The sequence below is a fragment of the Lycium ferocissimum genome, chromosome 5 (assembly GCF_029784015.1).
Source record: "Lycium ferocissimum isolate CSIRO_LF1 chromosome 5, AGI_CSIRO_Lferr_CH_V1, whole genome shotgun sequence".
Taxonomy (NCBI): domain Eukaryota; kingdom Viridiplantae; phylum Streptophyta; class Magnoliopsida; order Solanales; family Solanaceae; genus Lycium; species Lycium ferocissimum.
Genome location: NC_081346.1, coordinates 70,534,872 through 70,556,352, shown reverse-complemented (window position 1 = coordinate 70,556,352; position 21,481 = coordinate 70,534,872). Strand labels below are relative to the sequence as shown.

Sequence of the window (21,481 nt, the reverse complement as noted above, 5' to 3'; positions counted from 1 at the left end):
GGGATATGTATGCATACGGACAGGGTCATGACGATCAGACATATTGAGAGAGAGGATAGAAATGTTTATAGGATCAAAAGAGGCAGTGAAAATGTATAGAATCTTTGTAATTAGGTTGTGCTTATCACCGTAGCGCCTAACACCCTTCCCTGGTAAGGTGGTTAGAAGCACGAGTGCTCGCCGAGTTTGTAATTGTGGGAGGTTGTGGTAATAAAATTTTTACAGTTTATTGCCAAAAAAATATGCTCAATTTCCGATACACCTGCTGTTTTTTAAATTCAAACGTGTGTATACTATGAAATCCCATACTTACATCCTAGGAGGTATATCCGTTCACTAAATTTATTAAAATATAACTATTAAAACATAACTAAAATTATAAATAAAAAGCTTTACCAATGAAATTAAAAGACGATCACGCCTTTGATTAGAAAAGAGAATTACCATTTCTTAAAATATGTATCTTTCAAAACTCATAATAGAAAATGAATATTTAATAAACTATATTATTAGTAATAGCTTTCTTTCACTCTAAGCATGTAATTAAGTTATTTGTATTTATTTAATTATAATATTTTATCATATAAAAATGTATCACCCGCAAAATAATTTCTGGAAGAACCAAAGCACAACAACACCTAAAAAACGTCTAGGAACATATGGAAGCAATTCAAGCCCAAATAAAATGGTCCAAGTGAAAATAGGAATGCACTTTAATTTCCCACTTTATATGGGGGTAGGAGGTAGATCAAAGTGTTACTCCATTATCTACATGAAATTGGTACGACTTTACAACTTCAACGAAAGGTAGATTTGATTAGAATTCATATTGGAAAGAAGTTTTAAACGTTCTAGAACTATAGTTCTAGTCTCTATTTCACGTGCACGTGTAGCCCCTAGAATTATTGTAATTGAAAACTTTATCTAAAGATAATAAATTTAACCACAATACATAATTTTAAAACACATTATAAATAAATAGTGTTATAGGCTTATAGCGGGTCGGTTTTGATCAATAATGTATTTTAGTTTGGATTTGTTAAACAACACATCATGAATAAATAGTGTCGGATTAAATATAATTTTTCTCCCCTCAGTTATGTATCTATTTCTGATTATAGTGCTATGAATATTCTCAATGATCCGATTATTTGAATAGCACAAACCTCATGAAAAACTAATACAGTACTAAAAAACTCTCTAACTTGATGGTCGCATCAACAATTGTTATTGATCTATATTTCTATTCTACCTTACACGATGTATCATAATCCCTACGCCTCATCTACCAAATGCTATAAATAATAGCCAATACATTAGACAATTACTTAAATATATTTACTAAATATACTTATATACAACCATTGTCACTTCATTAAGCAAATTGACTTTCCATAGGGCAAAAATATCCTCAGCTTGAGATGAATGAATTTATATTTATTTTTTATTTAATCAGATTTTTTTTTCTGCAGAAATGTTATGCATACATAATTTCATGGCTATTGTTATTATATTTATTATAAAAATATTTTCTTGGGATTAGTATAAAAGATGAGTTTCAATTTTTAAGCTTTAAGGGCATGAAACTCCAAAATTGCTTTTGTAAGTAATATAAAAATACTGATAGATAAATAAGAGGACATTAATTTTGAGAATATTTATTTCTTATTATTTCCTAACATAAATTTTAAATAAGATATAACTCAGTGACAATACATGGTTGAATTTTTTTCACTTATTGGTACTAAAAACAACACAAGATGAAGTTCATCTTGTACAAATCTCTTCTACGTGTCAATATTTGTTACTTCTTGTTATTTCTAAAAATTGAATTTGTTTGGCTTAGTGTGTCTAAATCTTAAAAGGCATGCATGCAAACATAAGAATATCACAATAAATAAGTTAGAACATAACACCAACACATGGTGGGTGGGATCTACCTTAGGTTACAATGTACAAGGTAGTTACATTAGTGCTGAGATTTCTGGTATTAAGCTACGTCTAATAGAGTTAAAGATATCTACCTTGACATATTCCATCTGAAAATATGTAGAATATGTGTATTTTTTTTTCTCACTATGACACAAACGCCCAGTAGTTAATGGATGTAAAACATCACAGACTCGGGGATCAAATTTCCCCCAAGATTAATCAACAATAACCCAAAACTAATTGCATCTCGTCCTCTAAAAAGGGTGTGCTGCTTGAAAAGAGTCTGGTACCTTTTTGTATTTATTGCTAAATCACAAACTCTTTCCATTTGTAGGTGAGCTTTCGTCATGTACGCTACTCCAATTTTGACTCATCTTTTCGTATAGAATCTTCATATCTGTAGTCTGTAGAAGGTTCTCATGCTCTTCATTGGCTTTGTTTCTCAATTGATTTTCTGATATGAAATATACTTCTACAAATTGTAATTGAACTTACATATTAGAAGAAAGTAATAACAAAAGTGTGAATTGAGAATGCAACGTTGAACAAAAGGTAGAAAGAGGGTTTAACATTACCTGGGAAAGGAGAAGCAGTAGTTGTCTTTCTTTAAGTCTAGGTTTTTAATTTGTGGTTTACCAAGCATGAAGGCACCGTCCGTTATAGTTTATATAGTTGTAGGAAGTGGTCAAAGGATTTTTTTTTTTTTTTTATCTAAACAGGAGTGGTGTAACTTTCGAACTTCAACGATTGGTAGGACACTTATTGGTATTAAAATTCTATGCAAATTATGTTACGTAGATGTTTTAAAAGTTACAATTATATCCAATAAATAGTTTACTTATGAAGGACATAAACGCTGTTCAATATTTAAAGGATATTTTGATGTTCAACATTTAGCGAAATGTTGAACATCATCGTTTAAATATAGAAATGTTTTTTCTTGGTTGAATTTCATGAACTAGGGTTTAGGATAGAAAAACATAAAATAGTAGGAATATGCAAATACGTTTGATTGTTTATCAGATCATAAGAACCAAATTTGTATCGTTAATCAATATTAAATAGATACCTCAAATAAATAAGTAAATATTTAAATTTGTTGGGAAGAAACAAGCAATAACCAAATTGCACGACTATGTAACAGCGGAAGAAATACCCAAGTCAAAACATCCCACACTATTTGAACCAAGAGAAGACAATAAACACTAGCACAAATGGAAATCCGGGCAGTGACTATAACAACATTAAAATAGCAAAGCAAGCAAAAATAAATCAAATGGAAGAGACACCAAATTTACGTGGTAAAACCCTTCAAGGTGAAGAGGAAACATCCACCTGACCTCCGGCCCACAAAAGCTCCATTAAAATCAACAAGAGTTACAACAATGTTCTCCAAATGGATACAGCAACAAAGCCAAGCACGGAGCAACAATACATAAAAGATAGCACCAAAACTAGTAAAGAAAGGAGAGAAATCACCCCAAAAATGAGCTCTTTGTTTGAGTTCGAAAACTCGGAGATACGGACCACAAAATCCGATCTCCACCGTTGAAATCGAAGAAGCGTATGTTGAGAACCCCCCTGTAGTTCAAATTTCAGCATGATCCAACGGGTTAACGAATCGAGAAACGTAATTTAAAGCGGACCGTCTTGAAGAGTAAAATTTCGGACGAAAATCGCTTTCTCTCTCACATTTTTCTCTCTATATGGCTGCTGTGAATTCACTCTTGTGTTATGAAAATAAGACCTAAATTAATCCTATATATAGAGGAAATTTTGGGAAAAATTGGCCTGGTCCAAATTGGATTGGGTTTTATTAATCCAATTCCGCATAGGAAGGAAAAACCAAAAAACCTAACAATTCTCCACCTCCCGGCTATGTGGAGGAAACCGCCATTTCCGTTATCAAGAAACAATACTCTAAATCTAGACTTGCAGCCAAGTCCAGAATAACCTGAATGGATAACATCTTCACAACTGGAGAAAAGATTTCACCAAAATCAACTCCCTTCTTCTAATTAAAGCCCTTGACAACCAATCTAGCCTTGTACCATGGAACTGGGTTGCCATATTCATGTTTCACCCAAAAACCCACCTGTTTTTCAAAGCTTTTCTATCTCTAGAAAGCTTAACCAGATCAAATGTATGATTATCATGTAAGGATTTAATCTCATCTTGCATAGCATCAAACCACCTTTTTTTTTCTTCACTATCCATGGCCTCATCAAAACTTCCAAGTTCTCCCTCGTCAGTCAAGAGTACAAACTCATTGGGAGAATAACGAGATGAAGGTACTTTCTCTCTAATAGATCTTCTGAGAGAACTCTCTCGGGAGCATCAATAAGTATTGTTGGCCGGCCAACCACATCATCTTGTACTTTGGAGCATCAACAACATCACGTCGGTCATTCCGAACATGATCATTATCTTCATTATCAACTTGATCTTCATTCTTTTGAAGATTTTCTTCGTGTGCAATAGTCACAGAACCGGATCAACATCAACTAAGCTCTCATTGCGGCGAGAATCAACCTTCTCGGCTTTGTCAAAATCTTCAATTGTTTGGTCTTCAAAGAACACAACATCACGCCTTCTAACAAGTTTCTTCTCAACTGGATCATAGAAACGATAGCCAAATTTATCTTGACCATAACCAATGAAGATACATTGCATGCCTAGTTTTAACTTCCAGCTTTGACCTCTCATCCTTAGGAACATGCACAAAGGCCTTACACCCGAAGACTCTCAGATGAGAATAAGAGACATCCTTGCCAAACCAAACTCTGTCAGAACATCACCATCCAAAGCAACAATAGGAGATAAATTGATAACATAACCTTAAGTATTAAGTGCTTACCGCCCAAAATGAATACGGTACTTAGCATCCGAAAGCAAACATCTAACCCTCTCAACTAGAGTTACGTTCATCCTCTCTCGCTAGACCATTTAATTGAGGAGTCTTTGGAGGAGTTTTTCGATGCCGAATACCCCTTGTCTACAATAATTATCAAAGGGACCAATGTATTCACCACCATTGTCCGAGCGGATGCATTTTAATTTCTTCCTCAATCGTCTCTCAACCAAGGCTTGAAAAGTCTTAAACACATCAAGTACTTGATCCTTGGACTTCAAAGGAAATACCCGAGTTTGCGAGAATGATCATCAATAAAAGTCACAAAGTAAATTGCACCACTACAAGAGCTTACTTTAAAAGGACCACACAAATCAGAATGTACCAACTCCAGCAAATCCAGCTTTCTTGAAGGCGAATGACTGTGAAAAGAAACTCTTTTCTGTTTCCCGGCTAAGCAATGAACACATCTCTTTAACTTTGCTTGTTTCACTCCAGAAAGCAAATTCTTCTTAGCCAAGTTATCAATCCCCTTCTCGCTCATATGACTCAGCCTTCTATGTCATAACTCTGATGAAGTATCATTCTCCGCCAAATTTACTGAGTCACCATAATGGAGCCCTGAAATAAATACAAGTCAGATATCTTATTACCTCGAGCCACAATCATTGAACCTTTAAGAAGCTTCCACCGGCCACCACCAATGGTTTGATCATAACTATCATCATCAAGCTTTTCTACAGAAATTAAATTCATACGAACATCTGAAGCATGCTTGATATTGTTAAGAACCAATCTCGAACCGTTCTTACTTTTCAAGAAAACTGTGACAATGCCAAGTACCTCAACCTCACTATTATTGCCCAATCGTAACATTTCAAAATTACCCGAAGTATAAGATGAAAATAATTCCTTCTTTGGCGTGACATGAGAAGTGGCTTCGAATCCACAAAGGGTAGATTCATCACAAACAAGATTGATATCATTTTACCACAAGCAACAAGAAGATCATTTTCGGCAATAATGGGAAGAACACGATTTTCATTATCGCCTTCTTTCTTTTGCTTTTTCTAGTCTTTCTTAAACTTGTAGCAATGTTTCTTGATGTGCCCTTTCAAGTGACAATAGTAACATGTAAGATTCGATATTCTTATACCTGGAGGATCTTGACTTGCTTCTACTTTTGCCTCTGCCATTCCGACCTCTGAAGTTACTTCTCCCCCGTCTTCAAGAACTAAAACATCGGAGTGTGAAGTTGAAGAAGACGAAGTCGAGATCTTCTTCTCATCTCTTCATTCAAAACACCACTCTTAGCATATTCCATACTTACACCATCACCGGGAGCAGATTAGTCAAAGAAACTCTAAGAGTTTCCCAAGAGTCCGGCAAAGTATTAAGAAGCCAAAGTCCCTCGTATTTCTTCATCAAACTTGACACCAATTCCGCATACCGATCAAGGACACCCCGAAAATCATTGATATGATCGAAATAGGGTCGCCCTCTTTGTATCTAATATTCATCAATTGTTTCAAGAGGAATAACTTATTATTGCTAGTCTTTGAAACATAAGGTGTCTCGAGCTTTTGCCACAAGCTTTTAGCATTTGTCTCATTCACAATATGATTTCGAACATTATCTTCAACCCATTGCCTAATATAGCCACAAACCTGTAAGTGCTCAAATTCCCAATCCTCATCTTCGGGTTTCTTAGAAGCAAACACAGGTAAATGCAATTTCTTGACAAATAGAAGATCTTTCATCTTGCTTTACCAAATATGGTAATTACTGTCATTTAAACAAACCATCTTGCTCATATTTGCCTCCATCATTCAAATAGACAATTAATACAACCAAATACAACCACAAGCTCTGATACCTGCTGTTGGGAAGAAACAACCAATAACCAAATTGCACGACGAAGTAACAGCGGAAGAAATACCCAAGTCAAAACTTCCCACACTATTTGAACCAAGAGAAGAAAATAAACGCTAGTACAAATGGAAATCTGGGCAACAAACTATAACAACAATAAAAAAGCAAAGCAAGCAAAAATAAATCGAATGGAAGAGACACCAAATTTACGTGGTAAAAACCCTCTCAAGGTGAAGAGGAACATCCACGGACCTCCGGCCCACAAAAGCTCCATTAAAATCAACAAGAGTTACAACAATGTTCTCCAAATAGCTACAACAACAAATCCAAGCACGGAGCAACAATACATAAAGGATAGCACCAAAACTAGTGAAGAAATGAGAGAAATCACCCCAAAAAATGAGCTACTGTTCGTACTCAAAAACTGGAGATACAAACCACAAAATCCGATCTCCACCGTTGAAATCGAAGAAGCAGATATTGAGAACCCCCAGTTCAAATTTCAGCACGATCCAACGGGTTAACGAATCGAGAAACGTAATTTAAAGCGGACTGCTGTAGTAGAAAATTTCTGGACGAAAATCTGCTTTCTCTCTCACGTTTTTCTCTCTATATGGCTACTATGAATTCATTATTGTGTTATGAAAATAAGACCTAAATTAATCCTATATATAGAGGAAATTTTGGATAAAATTGGCCTGGTCTAAATTGATTGGGTTTTATTAATCCAATTCCACATAGGAAGGGAAAACTCAAAAACCTAACAAAATTTACTTAAATTGATTCGGTTCAAAAGGCAAGTTTATGACAATAAGTTGCTTGATATATACTATAACTAACATGGACAAATAAGTACCAACCAATGTAGATTCCCAAAACTCTAAAATCTAAATCATGAACTAATTTCTTGCAGATAGAGAAATAGTACGTGTAAAAAAATAGAGAGCAGTAAGCGATATTGTAGTGAGGTGGGAAACTCTTAAAATGTAGTTATTTCTTTTGAGTGTATTAAACAATCTGGTCTCGACTTATATGCATAGAGTTGGTCTTGAGTGTAACTCTACCGTACGTAATTTATACTCCCTCCGTTTCAATTTATGTGAACTCATTTGACCAAAGACTACATTTAAGAAAGAGTGACGACTTTTTGAAACTCGTGGTTCAAAATAAGTCTTGAATATTTATGTGGTTGTAAATCATTTTCATAAAGTGAATTTGTTTCCAAGTTAGGAAAAAGATCATTTATTTTGATATGAACGAAAAGAAATAGGTTCACATAAATTGAAACGGAGGGAGTATAAATATTGATCATATTTCCTTAGATGAATGATGTTCGTCTTTTTTAATCAACCCAATCTCTACTCCTTACAAGTGTATTTTTCCCCATGTCCGTAATGTTAATTCGTACAAAACCAGAGTTTCTGTTGTTTGCATTGAATACAACAAATAGATTGAAGAAGTTAATTATCAGTCCCTCCTTAGCAGGTATGTCATTCTTCTTAACTAGCTCTGTACTTTTACTTTTTATACAATGTTTCTTTTCTCTTAATATTACCATTTACTATCTAATTTTATGTTCAATTCTTGAGTTGCTCGATATTGAACTGACTATCAAGCAAACTGCTCTTCTCACAAGTTTGAAAATTGGAAACAAAAGCGGAGAAAAAAAGAGGTTGGGTGGAAAGCGGTAGTTGTACTGTCGTGAGGCTAGATTGAAGGGTAAATGCAGTCATCTGACTCTTATTAGCAGTAAAAACATACCCGCACCGAGTGTTTACACCTAGCCAATAAATGCATGACATGTGTTTGAACAAAGAGTTATCTCACTCAACCATAGTTAATTGATATGTATCTTCACCTCATTGGATCAATCAACTTCTTGGTATGGATAAAGAGATAAGGATTAAAGAACTGTACAAAAAGAAAGAATTTACAGCAGATGGGAGTAAGCTTTGGGCGATTCCACATATCAGAATTGCATTGAGAATTACTAGAAGTGCACTGAATTCTATTTTGTTGAGAATTACTTTAGAAATTGATTGCAAAGTGTCGTAATTCGTTCATGATTTAGAAAGTAGTAGGCGTCTGCTACAATTCTGGTTGTTGAGCATCTCAATGTGTAAGTACAAGGAATAGGTGATTGTTGTCTGTTTACCCTCATTTCTTACCTTCGAACTCAGCAGCACGTTGAAGGATGGGAGAAGATGGTTAAATTTCTGATTTTGGTCCATTTCGGCGCTACTTTTTTTGAGGAACCAAGAAAAATGTCTAAAGTTGTTTATTCTGGTAACACAACCTTAAATTCTTGGAGTGTTCTAAGATTATTCTTCAATGTTTTCTCTTTGTCTTTTGTCTTCTCCCTTCTGATTACCATGTTGTTTTTATATAAGGTAAGCTTTCCAATATTTGATGTTTTTTCTATTGTAAGGTTGTTGCTTATGCCATTTTGGTGGTGCTAAAGTAATATTTGCACTTCGTACTAAAATTATCATCATTTTACTAGATTTTTGTGTATATGCTTGTGTTTTCCAGTTCAAGTTAATGCAGCTATGTGCTTATACATTAATGCAGCTATGTGCTTATACAACTCTCTCTGCCCCTTTGATCTTTCCTTTTCAGGATTATGATCCAGAAATCCTGGGACTGCCCCTTTTAGTGAGCCTGGGATGCAAATTATGCAGAAATATGTGTATCATTTAAAACACATATAAATATTCACAGGTTAACCAAGTCCCTTTTGCAATCATTTTTTGGCTTTTCTGGAATGAAGGTAATTAAAATCAAAACTTATTTGTCTTTTTTCACTTGAAGGTTTCACGAATTTGTTTGCAAGTATTTTGGTTCGAAGTTGTGACCTTTGGTTAGTCAGCTAACTTTTGTTACTAAACTTCTAGATGAAGTTGTTTGTTTGATGGACTAATTGTTTGGTTGATCCATTTAATTTGCCTCATTTTGTAGACTAATCAGTTGGCATGGCTTGTGTAAACATTCGATACCATGTATGATTTGTTACTTTGCTGACAGATAAAGGCCACAAATGGACCTTTTTGCTGAAGCAATGGGAATTTTATTCTTGGATGGGACGAACAAGTATATTTTAGTCATTTACAAAAAACTTCTTCATGTACCCCAACTCACTCTACAATAAAGCACGTGTCGCTGTTTTAAAGAGTAGTGCAAGAGATGACTGCTTCGCTCACTGATTATTGTATTCAGTTTGTAGAATCCAAAATCAAGATCCTCCCACCCATTGAAGTTGACATCTCTTCCTTCATTTTCTCCTCTTTATTTGGTATGTAAGTTATAATTTTCTTACATGCTTCATTGGCAGCATAAAATCTCTCCCTGAACTTTTTCTTTAAGAATTTTCTCCACAGGCAGCAAGTCTTGGAGGTTCTAATATTGATCCCATTGCTTGGGAAGATAAAGAGTGCAAAGAAGAATCAAGGTTCGTTGCTTTGGTAAATATATGAATCCATAATTTATTTTTATTTCGTAAAAAATTGAATCAGAAGTTTTTTCCCCTCTAAGGTATTCCAGAGTATTTATTTTGATTCTTGTGTTTCATGCATTTATGCTTAGGTGAGAAGCCACATTATACAACTCTCTAAGCCTTTCGAGGAGGATGCTCTCAGACCAGGCATCACTATAATGGTCCCAAGTTTGATCTTGTGCTCTCCATATCTAAGGTAATGTGAGAACTAATTGTCAGAAATTGTGTCCTGTGTACAAATATTTCTGTAAGGTTGATAATTGGCAACTCTAAAACCTTATTTCTGAAGACTTTGGACTTGCTAGATCTCTGAGAAAAGCTGGTATCTAAGCGTGCTATAGTCCTGGATTAATGATCGATCAAAGAATCAAAATCATCAAACAAGGTAATAATGATCTCTCTTCCCTTCACTAAACACCTCTTCCTTCATTTCAGTCTTCATAATTCTGAATGAAAATTATAACAAGAATAAGAGTATAAGACATTTTATAATACTCTTTAACCTTCTCAAAAAGAGTATGAGACATTTCATCTTCAACAAGGCATTCTCTCTCTTATTGAGTGTTATTGTACTGACATCCTTCACCTAGATGATGCTATATTTATGAGTATTATGTCCAAAGTCATGTTTTAGGATTTCTTTGCAAGTTTCATTGCCATAAGAATTGACCGAGTCATTGCATCATTTGTTGCTAAATAGAATTCAAGCATTGAGAAGAGCCTGTTACATGAGCTTAATGTTCACTTAACATACGATTAGATCGTTGGCTTTTAACCAAATATGCCCCACTCAATTTGCTGCAATAGGTTCTGTAGACTAAAATAGGAAGATTGATAATTTATTATATGCGACCTACACTAAAGACAAATACGACAATTAAAGATTCTATAATTTCATTATCAAGCTAGCTAGGTCTTCTCTTTTCATGCACTCTGCCCTTCTTTGAACAGCTATGCATGAAAGACTGCGAGATAACATTGTCAATGGAGTGGATCCATAAAATTTGTATGATCCAATAGTACAGAAATAAGAGAGGTACATCTCTATTAGTTCCTCCTACAATAATTATATGTATTTTTTTCTTATTTGCTAATCTCAAATTACTTCTAGCTGCAATATGCATGTGACTTTTAAGTTATTTTTCTACTGTTGAGCTCAAAATTTTCACAACCTCATTGTACTTTCAAACCTCATGGTTCTCTGGCAAACTTGATAATGAACGTTTTCAAAGAACTCTTTTTAAGTAATACCGGATGAAGAATGACAAAGAATTGCTCCTCTACATGTTTAGAGGCGAAAATCTGGTGTTCGCATAATGTCTTGGTGAATCATGTCACCATGCCTTTTTCCAAATATAGAAAGGATATATTTTTAAGTTGTGTATAACTAGGAAGTTTATTGGAGTTTAATTACTTCTTGACGGCGATGTAAATCTTTTACTTGCTACTTTTTGAGGAAACAGAGGAGGACATTGACACTATTGCTTGTAGTTACAGGCATCAATGTGCAAGTGACACAAACAATGATTTGAGAGAAATGTTTTTTTCATTCATATAATTAATTTAAGCAATTAATGTGACAATTGTTGCCGACAACTGAATGTATACTAACATCACAAAAGGCTAGCCCTCTCTTTTACTTTGGCATTTATCATCTTAGATTTAGTTTGGTATGTTATGTTTTGATTCTAATGCTTGGTTTTTTCTTCTTTCAGTGGATGTCCAGATGAGGTATGTAAGGTCGACTCCAATTGTTAAGAACCAGATTTTGTCCAATTGTGGCACAGTTCTTGTATTAGGACCACCAACATGAGCATGAACAACTGTTTTTGTCTCTCATTAGCAAGCTCTAGAATGTAAATGAATGTAGTAGTGTGAAGCATGCTATGTAATATTTATTCAGCTTGATGATATTGCTTCCTTCTTTTTGGGAATCCCACTAAACAATTAAAACAAAGTATGAAATTACCTTTCTGAGCGTTGGACCTCTTTTGTACAAAGAGGTTAGGCAAAGCCCGTCTTTGTGCACGGACACGGGCCATCTACTATATATTATGTTTATCGAAACCACATACACTACAGTAGTTTTAGAGGATTCAATACACTACCTTTACAAGGTCAACACAGTCCTGAAACACAATAATTTACTTGTAAGTTTTATTCTGGTTAAAATCAAACCAAAAATATTTACATTCATTAGATGCATTGTAGATGAGTCGAATAAGTGGACCTTTCAAGCAAAAAATACATTTGAAAACTTTGGGTATTGAATCCTAGAGAGAGCATATCTCGGTTTGGTACCATAATTACACTTTGAGGTAACATTTCTTGGTGCTCTAATAGTGGAATAACATAATTCTATTGCTAGAAGCCTAGAACCAGGGGCGAATTTACATACTCCCTCCGTCCCATATTACTTAGCCATATTACTAAAAATACATGTCCCAAATTACTAGTTCATTTACAAAATCAAGATAAAATTAATTAAATCTTTTTCATCTTACCCTTAGTATTAAATGTTCTTGAAAACAGTCAATATTGATTAGAATGTATTTATTGGATAGAGATAGGGGTAAGATAGTGAAATACTTCTTTAATTTATAATTTCTGAAGCGATTATGTGCAAAAGGGAAAGTATTACCAAGTAATATGGGATGGAGGGAGTATTAATTTTGGGGCACGTGAACCTATGGTCTTCCCGTAAAATTAGATATCTTTTAAGAATTGATATAATATTAACATTTGACACCCATGCTCCAAAAGGTTGAACGGTGCACTGGGTTCAATGTTAAATTAATTACCTAGAGCATTAGGGATCAATTCCCACTTTAAATTTTGTCCTCCTTTTTTTAAGTGGTGCAACCATGTTATAGAAATCCTAAATTTGTCTCTGGCTAGAACTAACCTCCTCAAGAATCTGTACAAGAAATTTGAAAATAGGGTTTTGAACCCAAAAGGTTATATATCTTCCCTATTTTTAAATACGAGTTTAATATGATTATTTGGGGGTGTAGATTGAGTTGAAAATCATTGTTTAAATATAGAAATGTCTTTTCTTGGTTGAATTTCATGAACTAGGGTTTAGGATGGAAAAACATCAATTAGTAGGAATATGCAAATACGTTTGATTGTTTATCAGATCATAAAAACCAAATTTGTATCAGTTAATCAAGATTAAAGAGATACCTCAATTAAATAAGTAAATATTTAAAGTTTACTTAAATTGATTCTGTACAAAAGGCAAGTTCATGACAATAACTTGCTTGATATATACTATTACTAACATGGACAAATAAGCACCAACCAATGTTGATTCCCAAAACTCTAAAATCTAAATCATGAACTGATTTCTCATAGAGAGAGAAATAGTCTATGAGAAAAAAATAAAGAATGTATGAGCGATATTGTAGTGAGGTGGGAAAAATCATAAAAGAGGGTTATTTCTTTTGAGCATGTAGTAGTCCTTGGAGTATTTTACTTAGACCTACAAAGTGTAAAATCCTTGCTATAGTGATATCAGTTGCTCCTCTCGACCCGTAGTTTTTTCCCTTTCGGGTTTCCACGTAAAAATCTTGGTGTCATTATCACTCTTTTTTATTCTTGTTGATTAACCGTATCACGGTGCTATATTATTATTCCGCTAATAAATATTGTGAATACTATTTCTGTGGCGGGTTTGTTCCCAACAATTTCGTCTGTCATTTCCCCCATATATGTGGGTGTTGCATATGACCAAAATAAGATTCAAATTGATAAATATTATGCAACTTTATTGATCACCATATTTGTTGAACAAAAGCACGAGCTACAAGAGCCATTTAAAACAAATAATACAAACAACGAAAAGAAGAAAAAACTATGGAGCTTATTAATTCCAAATACCAAAGTAAATATAGATTAGTGGCTACATAAATCCATTACTTCCTTGGATAGATAGTAAAATAGGCTTGGGCAAGAGTTGAGCCAAGTAGTACAATTGCTACAAACAAAGCCATAAATGACCATGGACTACTAAAATGAGTCCAAAACAACTCTGCCAAAAATATTCTTTTTGTGCTGCTAGTATGTTGATGAATTTCCCGTCCGACTTCCGAAAAGCTACCAAAGGAAAGTAAAGGACCAGAGGGAATCTCTTGCAACACTTTGACGACTTCCTTATCTGTTCCTAAACCATTGAAGAGTATTCCTTGCTCTCGTAGTTCTTTGGCATCCTCAGCGCTTATTATGAGCGATTTCACAAAGTTGACGTAATCTGTTATCTGATAACGAGCTCCTGACATGCCAATATTGCTCGTCTCATAAGCTATCATGTTCGCATACATTACCATGTTGTCGGTGTCGATAAGTAAAGGTGGAAGCTCGAGCTGTGGAAACAAGTAGTAAGATTTGAATTTGATTCCATTGAGAGTTAGTAGGCTACTTGGCTTACACAAAATACCTTTTGATTTGAGGTCTCTAACTGACCGAAACAAGTTTATACGACTAATTCTTCTTTATTTTTTGGAAAGTCTGGCTCATCCGAAAGATGTACGTGACAACAAAAAGATGGAAATACATCATGTTAAAGAATTAAGGATCTAATATTGTGATTTGTTAAAACCAGACAAACATATTCTATTATGTAAAAGGTAATTTTAGAGATTTCTCATCAAGTTTAATTTAGTAACACAAACTTCTCTTGTGGTTTATAATATTTAGCTTATGTCCCTTGATTTAATTTTCAAAAATAATCACGTTGGTATGTTTCCTCCATGTCACAACAATATTGAAAGCACGATTTAATTAATCACGGACATTGGGATTTAGTTAAGACTAATATCGTAAACCACAAAAAAGATTTGTATAATAAAACCAAACCTCAAAAAAGATCTCTGAAATTATCCTCAAATAAATACAACCGTGTAACAATTTATGTAGCGGCATTTAGATTCGAGAGTCAAGCGAGTTTTTCTTTGACCACAACTGTTTCATATGCCTTTAAATTGTTAAGTATTGTGACTTATATAGTACTTTTGACGAATATATTTCAAAATATTTATAGATTTTATGTCAAAATTCATAATCAAGATTAAGATATTTTGACTCTTGAAATTCAAATTATATTGGGACAAAGGGTAAATGGCAGCCCCATGCACTAAGCTCCTGCTATGCGAGGGGGGGTTCGGGAAACGGCCGGACCACAAGGATATATTGTACGCTGCCTTATCCTACATTTCTGCAAGAGACGGTTTCCACAGCTTGAATCCGTAACCTCCTAGTCACATGGCAGCAATTTTACCAGTTACGCTAAGGCTCCCCTTCATTATATTGGGACAGAGGTTCTGCCAAAAATGAGGACATACCTGAAATACTTTTGGAAGCAGGTTGACGGGGGTAATGCATTACGCCGTCCAGTATCGTAACCAGAGACATATACTTCCCTAAAAAGTTGAAGAAGATGAAGACAATCATCATCACAAAGATAGAGACAATCATCATCGCTACTCCCTAATTCAATAATTGCCTCTTCAAACACGGAGAAAACCAATTTCTTGCAGAACTTGCCAAGCAATTCCTTCCAGGAGGAGTAATTTATATCTTGTGCAATAATATTACCATCACCAAATATCGAGGTGGCCAACCTCTTGAGAATCCAGAGTGGAATTTGGTTCTCGAGTAATAATATATCATCTATAATTGCATATATTGTTGCTAGGTCAAGTGCACTAACAGCAGATCTGATATCTAGCATAAAGCTCAAAAGTAAACACGCATCGAGGAGCAACATTCGAGCTAACTCAGCATCACTATAACGGTCCGTAGAACCTTCAACATAACAATCTCTGATTTCCTTGATGCTAACAAGAAAACTATTGTAAATATTAACCACGTCATCGTCCCCTGGAATCAAGCGGTGCATCACTTTATATTTGTATTCCTCCGTAATTTGAAACTTTGGGTTTCCATGATGATAAGGCCCAAAAGAAACAATCTTTGGAACGTAAAGATGGTCCTTGTTCTCATCTCGTAAACATGATGGAACTTTTTGAATTTTCCGTCCACCCGAGGAAGATCTCGGCTTGCACAAATCTTGGAGGACAACCTCATCGATGTTGACACTGTTAATTTTCATATCTGGTCCACTAGCTAGAGAGTGCACAAGTTTGGGTTTGTGAGCTATATATTTTAACTCTTTGGAAATCCAAATCCATTACTCCTACTATATAAGAAAAACAATGAGGGAATAAATTCTCATATCCAAGGATAGCTTTGAGGTCAATTTAAGTATTTTAAGAAATGAATTGAGATCAACTCAAGTAGGTACAATAATACTGACATTGCCAATAAGTATATGGCAAACTTTACATATTTGTGTAGCTGCAAATCATCTCATAAAATTAAATTATTTTTAAATATAAAAATATGACATTCTTTTTGAGATAGCCTAAAAAAGAAAGCGTGTCACATAAATTGAGACAAAGAAAGTTCGTTATTGAATAGTTAACAAGGTAGTTAAGGTAGATTTTTTTTTTTTGTATACTTAATATATTGCCATGTGGTTCTTTAATAGAAATAAAATAGGGAAAAGAACATGTGTGTTACACCCCATACTTCCAGATGAACGTTCGCTAAGTTTAAGTACAAGTGCGTGGAATTATGATCAAGATGAGCCGTCTTTCGGGTTTAAGGAATGATATAATTATTAGGAATACTTATGGATAAAGTGATATATGAGGAGTACCGGGAAGTCTCACGACCAAATAAAGTTGAAGAAATAAGCTATTGAGACCTTGGATTTTATGGAAAATATGAGGGGCAATTTTGGTCCAACTTTGAGAAAGAATATCTTTTAGTATATGAGAAGTTTTGAAGCAAAGCAAAAGCCTAAAATGAAGTTCGTCGAGTCTAGTTTCCAACGCAACAAACCGCTCATCGATACGACATTGGAGTAGAGAATTATGGACGTTACAAGTTAGGCTGACAGAGCAGAAATGCGTGCTACGATAAAGAACGTGCTACGATGGCTAGCATTTGCTACGTAATTGCCAGGGGCGGAGCTACGCTTGCCCTAGGGGTGTCAAGCGACACCCCTTCGCCGAAAAATTACATTATATAGATAGGTGAAATTTTGGTTTTATAGGTATGTATAGTAGTATTGACACCCCTTAATACAAGTTGAAGGCTTAGTACTACGGTTAAGGGGTTGCGAAAAGTTTCTAAGGTCGCATGTTCAAACTTGCGTTGTGACATATCTATATTGTTTGACACCCCTTAATATGATTTCTGGCTCCGCCACCGGTACCTGCTACAGTAGTCCTGCAGTACCGAACCGACTTTAGCACCTTACAAAAGGGGTTTTACCCCTCATTTTTCATCCAAAAACACCTCTCAAAATATCCAAAACTCTCTAGAAAATTCTCCCAACCTTTCCACCACAAAATTTTAATGCGAATTAAGTATAATCTCTGGACTTAAGTTCGAACAGCGCGTAGTTACGATTATACTATCATATTGCGGTGCATCTTGGTTGGAATTCAAGGCAAATATTGGAGATATCGCGGTACTAGTGGGAATAAGGTATGAATCTCTCCTTATTGATATGGATATAAGTTTATTTACGGAAGTAGAGTTGTTGAATAATTGTACAGTGGATTTATTGGTGGAAAAATTGGACAAATGTCGTGTGGGATATTTTATGGAATATATTGGTATTGATAATATTGTGGTTGATGTTGGTATTGTTGTTATTGTTGTTAGTTGCTGGATTATGATTTCGGGCTAGGCATATAAACAGGGGAGATGCTGCCCGAATTTCGGCAGATTCTAAAAAGGTTTTTATTTAAATGCTTGAGACAAGTGTGTGGCAATGAGTCTAATGATAGTATGAATGATTTATATGTAGACGTATGAGCTTGGGAGAATAAACGTTGGGTGACTAAGAAGACCGAAAGGTATGTAAGGCTAAACCCTTTCTTTCTAAAGGCATGATTCCTTGTTATAAACCTTTGTACTATATCTATAATATCATTGCTTCCACAAATGCTAGAAGCCTATGAATCTCATGACCCTTATGATATTATTGAGCTTATTTATGACCTTTGAAATTATTCATTGTGATTGATCTCACCTTATGATACTTGTTCCCTCATGGTGAGATATAGCGATGACGATAGTTCCATAATAATAACAATCCAATGAGTTTAGGAATGTGTCTTAAGGAATGTTTTGTGGGACATGAATAGAGTGCTAGCGAAGGATCCCTAATGAGGTATTTGGTGCTAGAAGAGAGACTTATGATGTATCTCAGGATTTGGCTAATGTTTAGTTAAGCAGGAAGAAGTCTTACGGGCCTAGAAATATGCTTATGAGTTTTATATGACAATATAAGTGTTGACAGATAATTGATGGTCATGAGAAGAGCTTAGAAGTGAATAGATAAGGAATGAGTACTAGAATTATATAAAGGGATTCTATATGAGAGATTGGATCGGGCTGCACGTTCCACAGCACATGTATCTATATGTTGTTGCCCAGAGATGTGTTATAAGCCTTATGTGATTATGTGGACATTAGCGAATAAATGGCGGCCATGAGAAGTGCATAGAGGTTACATGTAGAGGTTTGATCATGATGTTGATTATATTTACCACTGGTCTACGACCAGCTCGGCAGATAGCTATTACCACCGAGCCACGGCCGGCTGGGCAGTTATGTATTTACCACTGGTCTACGACCAGTTGGGTAGATATGTATTTACCACCGTGCTACGGCCGGTCGGGTAGTTACCACTGATTAGTTGGGCAGTTATTACAGGATGATTAGTAAGATAGAGACCCAGAAGGCCAGCACTATACCTAGATATAGTTAAGCATGCGAGAGTATAGAGAAACATGTATCATATATGGAACGGGTTCCACGCCGCAACACATGTTCGGATAACGTTTGATGGTAAGGTAACCAGGGTCATGGTAGGGTATACAGACCTAGTAAAGACTGCAAGAAGATGAAGAGGTATGTATACATATGCTAGATTTCCATCGGTAGTTCAGAAATGCCAGGTTGATTCTTATCCTTCTTCTCTTTAGTAAATGGCTATTTTGTTGCACTTTCCGCCTTACATACTCAGTACATTGCTCGTACTGACGCCCCTTTCTTTGGGGGCGCTGCGTTTCATGCCCGTAGGTCTTGAGATACAGCTTGACAGATCTTTCAGTAAGGATACCAGCTCAGCAGGTAGAGTCATGGCACTCCACTTGCTTCGGAGTTGCCCTGTGAGTCAGCATGGCTGCATATGCATTTGCATAGGTATGGCGGGGCCCTATTCCGGCCACTTTATATCATGTACTCCTGTAGAGGCTCGTAGACAGATATGTACAGTTAGATGTCATGTAATCATCTCGACTTATGCTATGTAGTATCATTATTATGGACGGCCTTACCGGCACATGCACTCGAGATTAGTTTGAAGACGTAAGTATGTTATCTGTGCCCGTATGATTTATGGTACCTTGGTCTTATGTTGCCTTTCGAGATACAGAAAACGTGAGTTACAGTTTGGTTCGCTCGGTTCCCATAGGGTGCCGAGTGCCAGTCACGCCTTACCAAGGTTGGGGTGTGACAATGTGTGTCCCCTCAAACCAAAATAATTATCCGCCCATATTCACATTACTTCGTACCCTCAGAAAAAATTATAAATAAAAAGCTTTGCTAATGAAATTTTAAAAAGACTATCACGCCTTTGATTATAATATTTGGCAACAACTTAGTTTTATTGTTGGCAAAGAACTTTTCTGTTGCCAAAGAATTTAATTTTTTGTTGTCATAATATTGATTATTGTTGCAAAAAGTACTTTTGGCAAAAAAAAAAAAAAAAAAGTTGTTGCACGTTGTTGCAATAACAGCCGTCGGAAAAAGTCTATGCAACAAAAAAAAATGTTGCCAAAAGTACTTTTTTGCAACAATAATCAATATATGGCAACAAAAATAATTTTGTTGCCAAATATTTTTTTTTCTTGTAGTGAGCATGTTCATTTATTAAAAAAAAAACATACTTTTCTTGAAAAAACAACCTCTATGATACCATCACCTTATATACATATATTGTGATGGTATTATGGAGGACTGCTTTAGTCCTTTAATGAAACACTCCTCGAAACCATGATACTATCATGGTATATAAATATACTGAGATGGTCTACTACTTCAGTCCTTCTCTTAGACCTCCATGATACCATCATGATATATAAATATACTGTGACGATATCATGGAGGAAGGAGTTTGGGCTAAGGGGTACGTCGGGTAAATAGTTTCGGCCAGTTGGGTAAGAAGGGAATTAGTTTAGGAGGGGCATGAGGCGAATAATTATTTTATATTTTAAAAGTATTTGGTGTTGTTTTCCCAATAAAATATGGCTACATTTTAGAGTCACTTGAAAAAGCCCATGAGGGCATTTGCATGTGACACATTTTTAGAAAAGAGCGGGGAATCACATTCTAGAAATTTCAAAGGAAAGAATAAAGTCTTTTCAGTTGGCAAGGAAAGAATGAAGTCTTTTCAGTTGGCTCTTCTCTGAAGCAAAGGAGTGACTCTCTTTTTGTTGATTGTCTGAATAATCACTTAATTTATAGTAATTTGTTATCAAAGTCACTTATTTTTCTTTTGTGTTTTAAAAGTTATTTAATTTTGTCTAATTAGTTTTCATAGTCATTTTAATCAAAAATATAATTTGTAGCTATAAGTGCTATAAAAAATATTTAAAAAGTTAAAATGAATACTGGGGTTTAGTTAGAAACCAATACTTGACCCGACCGCATCCAACTCTTTCCAAATTGGATCAGCTCTAAAATTAGTAAAATACTCCCTTGCAATCCGTTGAAGTGTCATATGAAAATTGCTGAATACATTTGAAAATTTATACTTTAGATTCAAAGATTATTAATTTGAACAGTACTACTTACATGACTTGCATAAACTCTAAATCGGCACCCAAACTATTTTTGCGGGTCGGATTAGGGTTGGGTCCTAAATAAATTCAAATACCGATTTTAATTTTTTTATATATTTTTTAAAAATTTACAGTTGGCACGTCATTAAATAAATATAAAAAAATATATTTCCGACTAAAATGACCACGAAAACTAACTAGACAAAGTTAGATGACTTTTGAAAAACAAAAAATAGGTGACTTTGATGATCAGTTACTATTAGTTGAGTGACCATTCTGGCAACTAACTCTTTTAACTTTAAAGTAGTAACTTTGCCGATAATAACTATATAGCTACATATTTAATATATATATATATATATATATATATATATATATATATACTTTGATGATCAGTTACTATTAGTT

At 34.9% G+C, this 21,481-nt stretch overlaps 2 protein-coding genes across 31 annotated transcripts in view; one reads left to right on the top strand and one right to left on the bottom strand.

Annotated features, from left to right (window-relative positions):
- LOC132057268 (UPF0481 protein At3g47200-like) overlaps window positions 1-16,365 on the bottom strand; it is a 44,022-nt gene extending 27,657 nt beyond the window's left edge. The window contains exon 1 of the mRNA XM_059449787.1: window positions 15,491-16,365. Coding sequence (XP_059305770.1) covers window positions 15,491-16,260 — 770 coding nt within the window. The 5' untranslated portion in view covers window positions 16,261-16,365. The remainder of the gene's footprint in view (window positions 1-15,490) is intronic.
- Window positions 8,525-12,059, top strand: LOC132057267 (uncharacterized). Of its 30 annotated transcripts, none has more exons than XR_009415107.1 (8): window positions 8,548-9,376; window positions 9,467-9,515; window positions 9,680-9,745; window positions 9,872-9,947; window positions 10,019-10,116; window positions 10,238-10,349; window positions 10,438-10,533; window positions 11,864-12,059. XR_009415107.1 is itself a non-coding variant. In XM_059449784.1 (6 exons), exons 2-5 carry the CDS (start codon window positions 9,839-9,841, stop codon window positions 10,476-10,478), a joined length of 339 nt encoding a protein of 112 aa, XP_059305767.1. In that variant the 5' UTR covers window positions 9,493-9,515; window positions 9,680-9,838; the 3' UTR covers window positions 10,479-10,533; window positions 11,864-12,059. The 30 variants fall into 30 exon arrangements, 1 of the variants encoding a protein (XP_059305767.1); XR_009415100.1 differs by having other exon boundaries at window positions 8,552-9,376; window positions 10,033-10,116; XR_009415113.1 differs by adding an exon at window positions 11,100-11,184 and having other exon boundaries at window positions 8,536-9,376; window positions 9,680-10,116; window positions 10,238-10,344.
- Window positions 16,366-21,481: the final 5,116 nt, after the last annotated feature.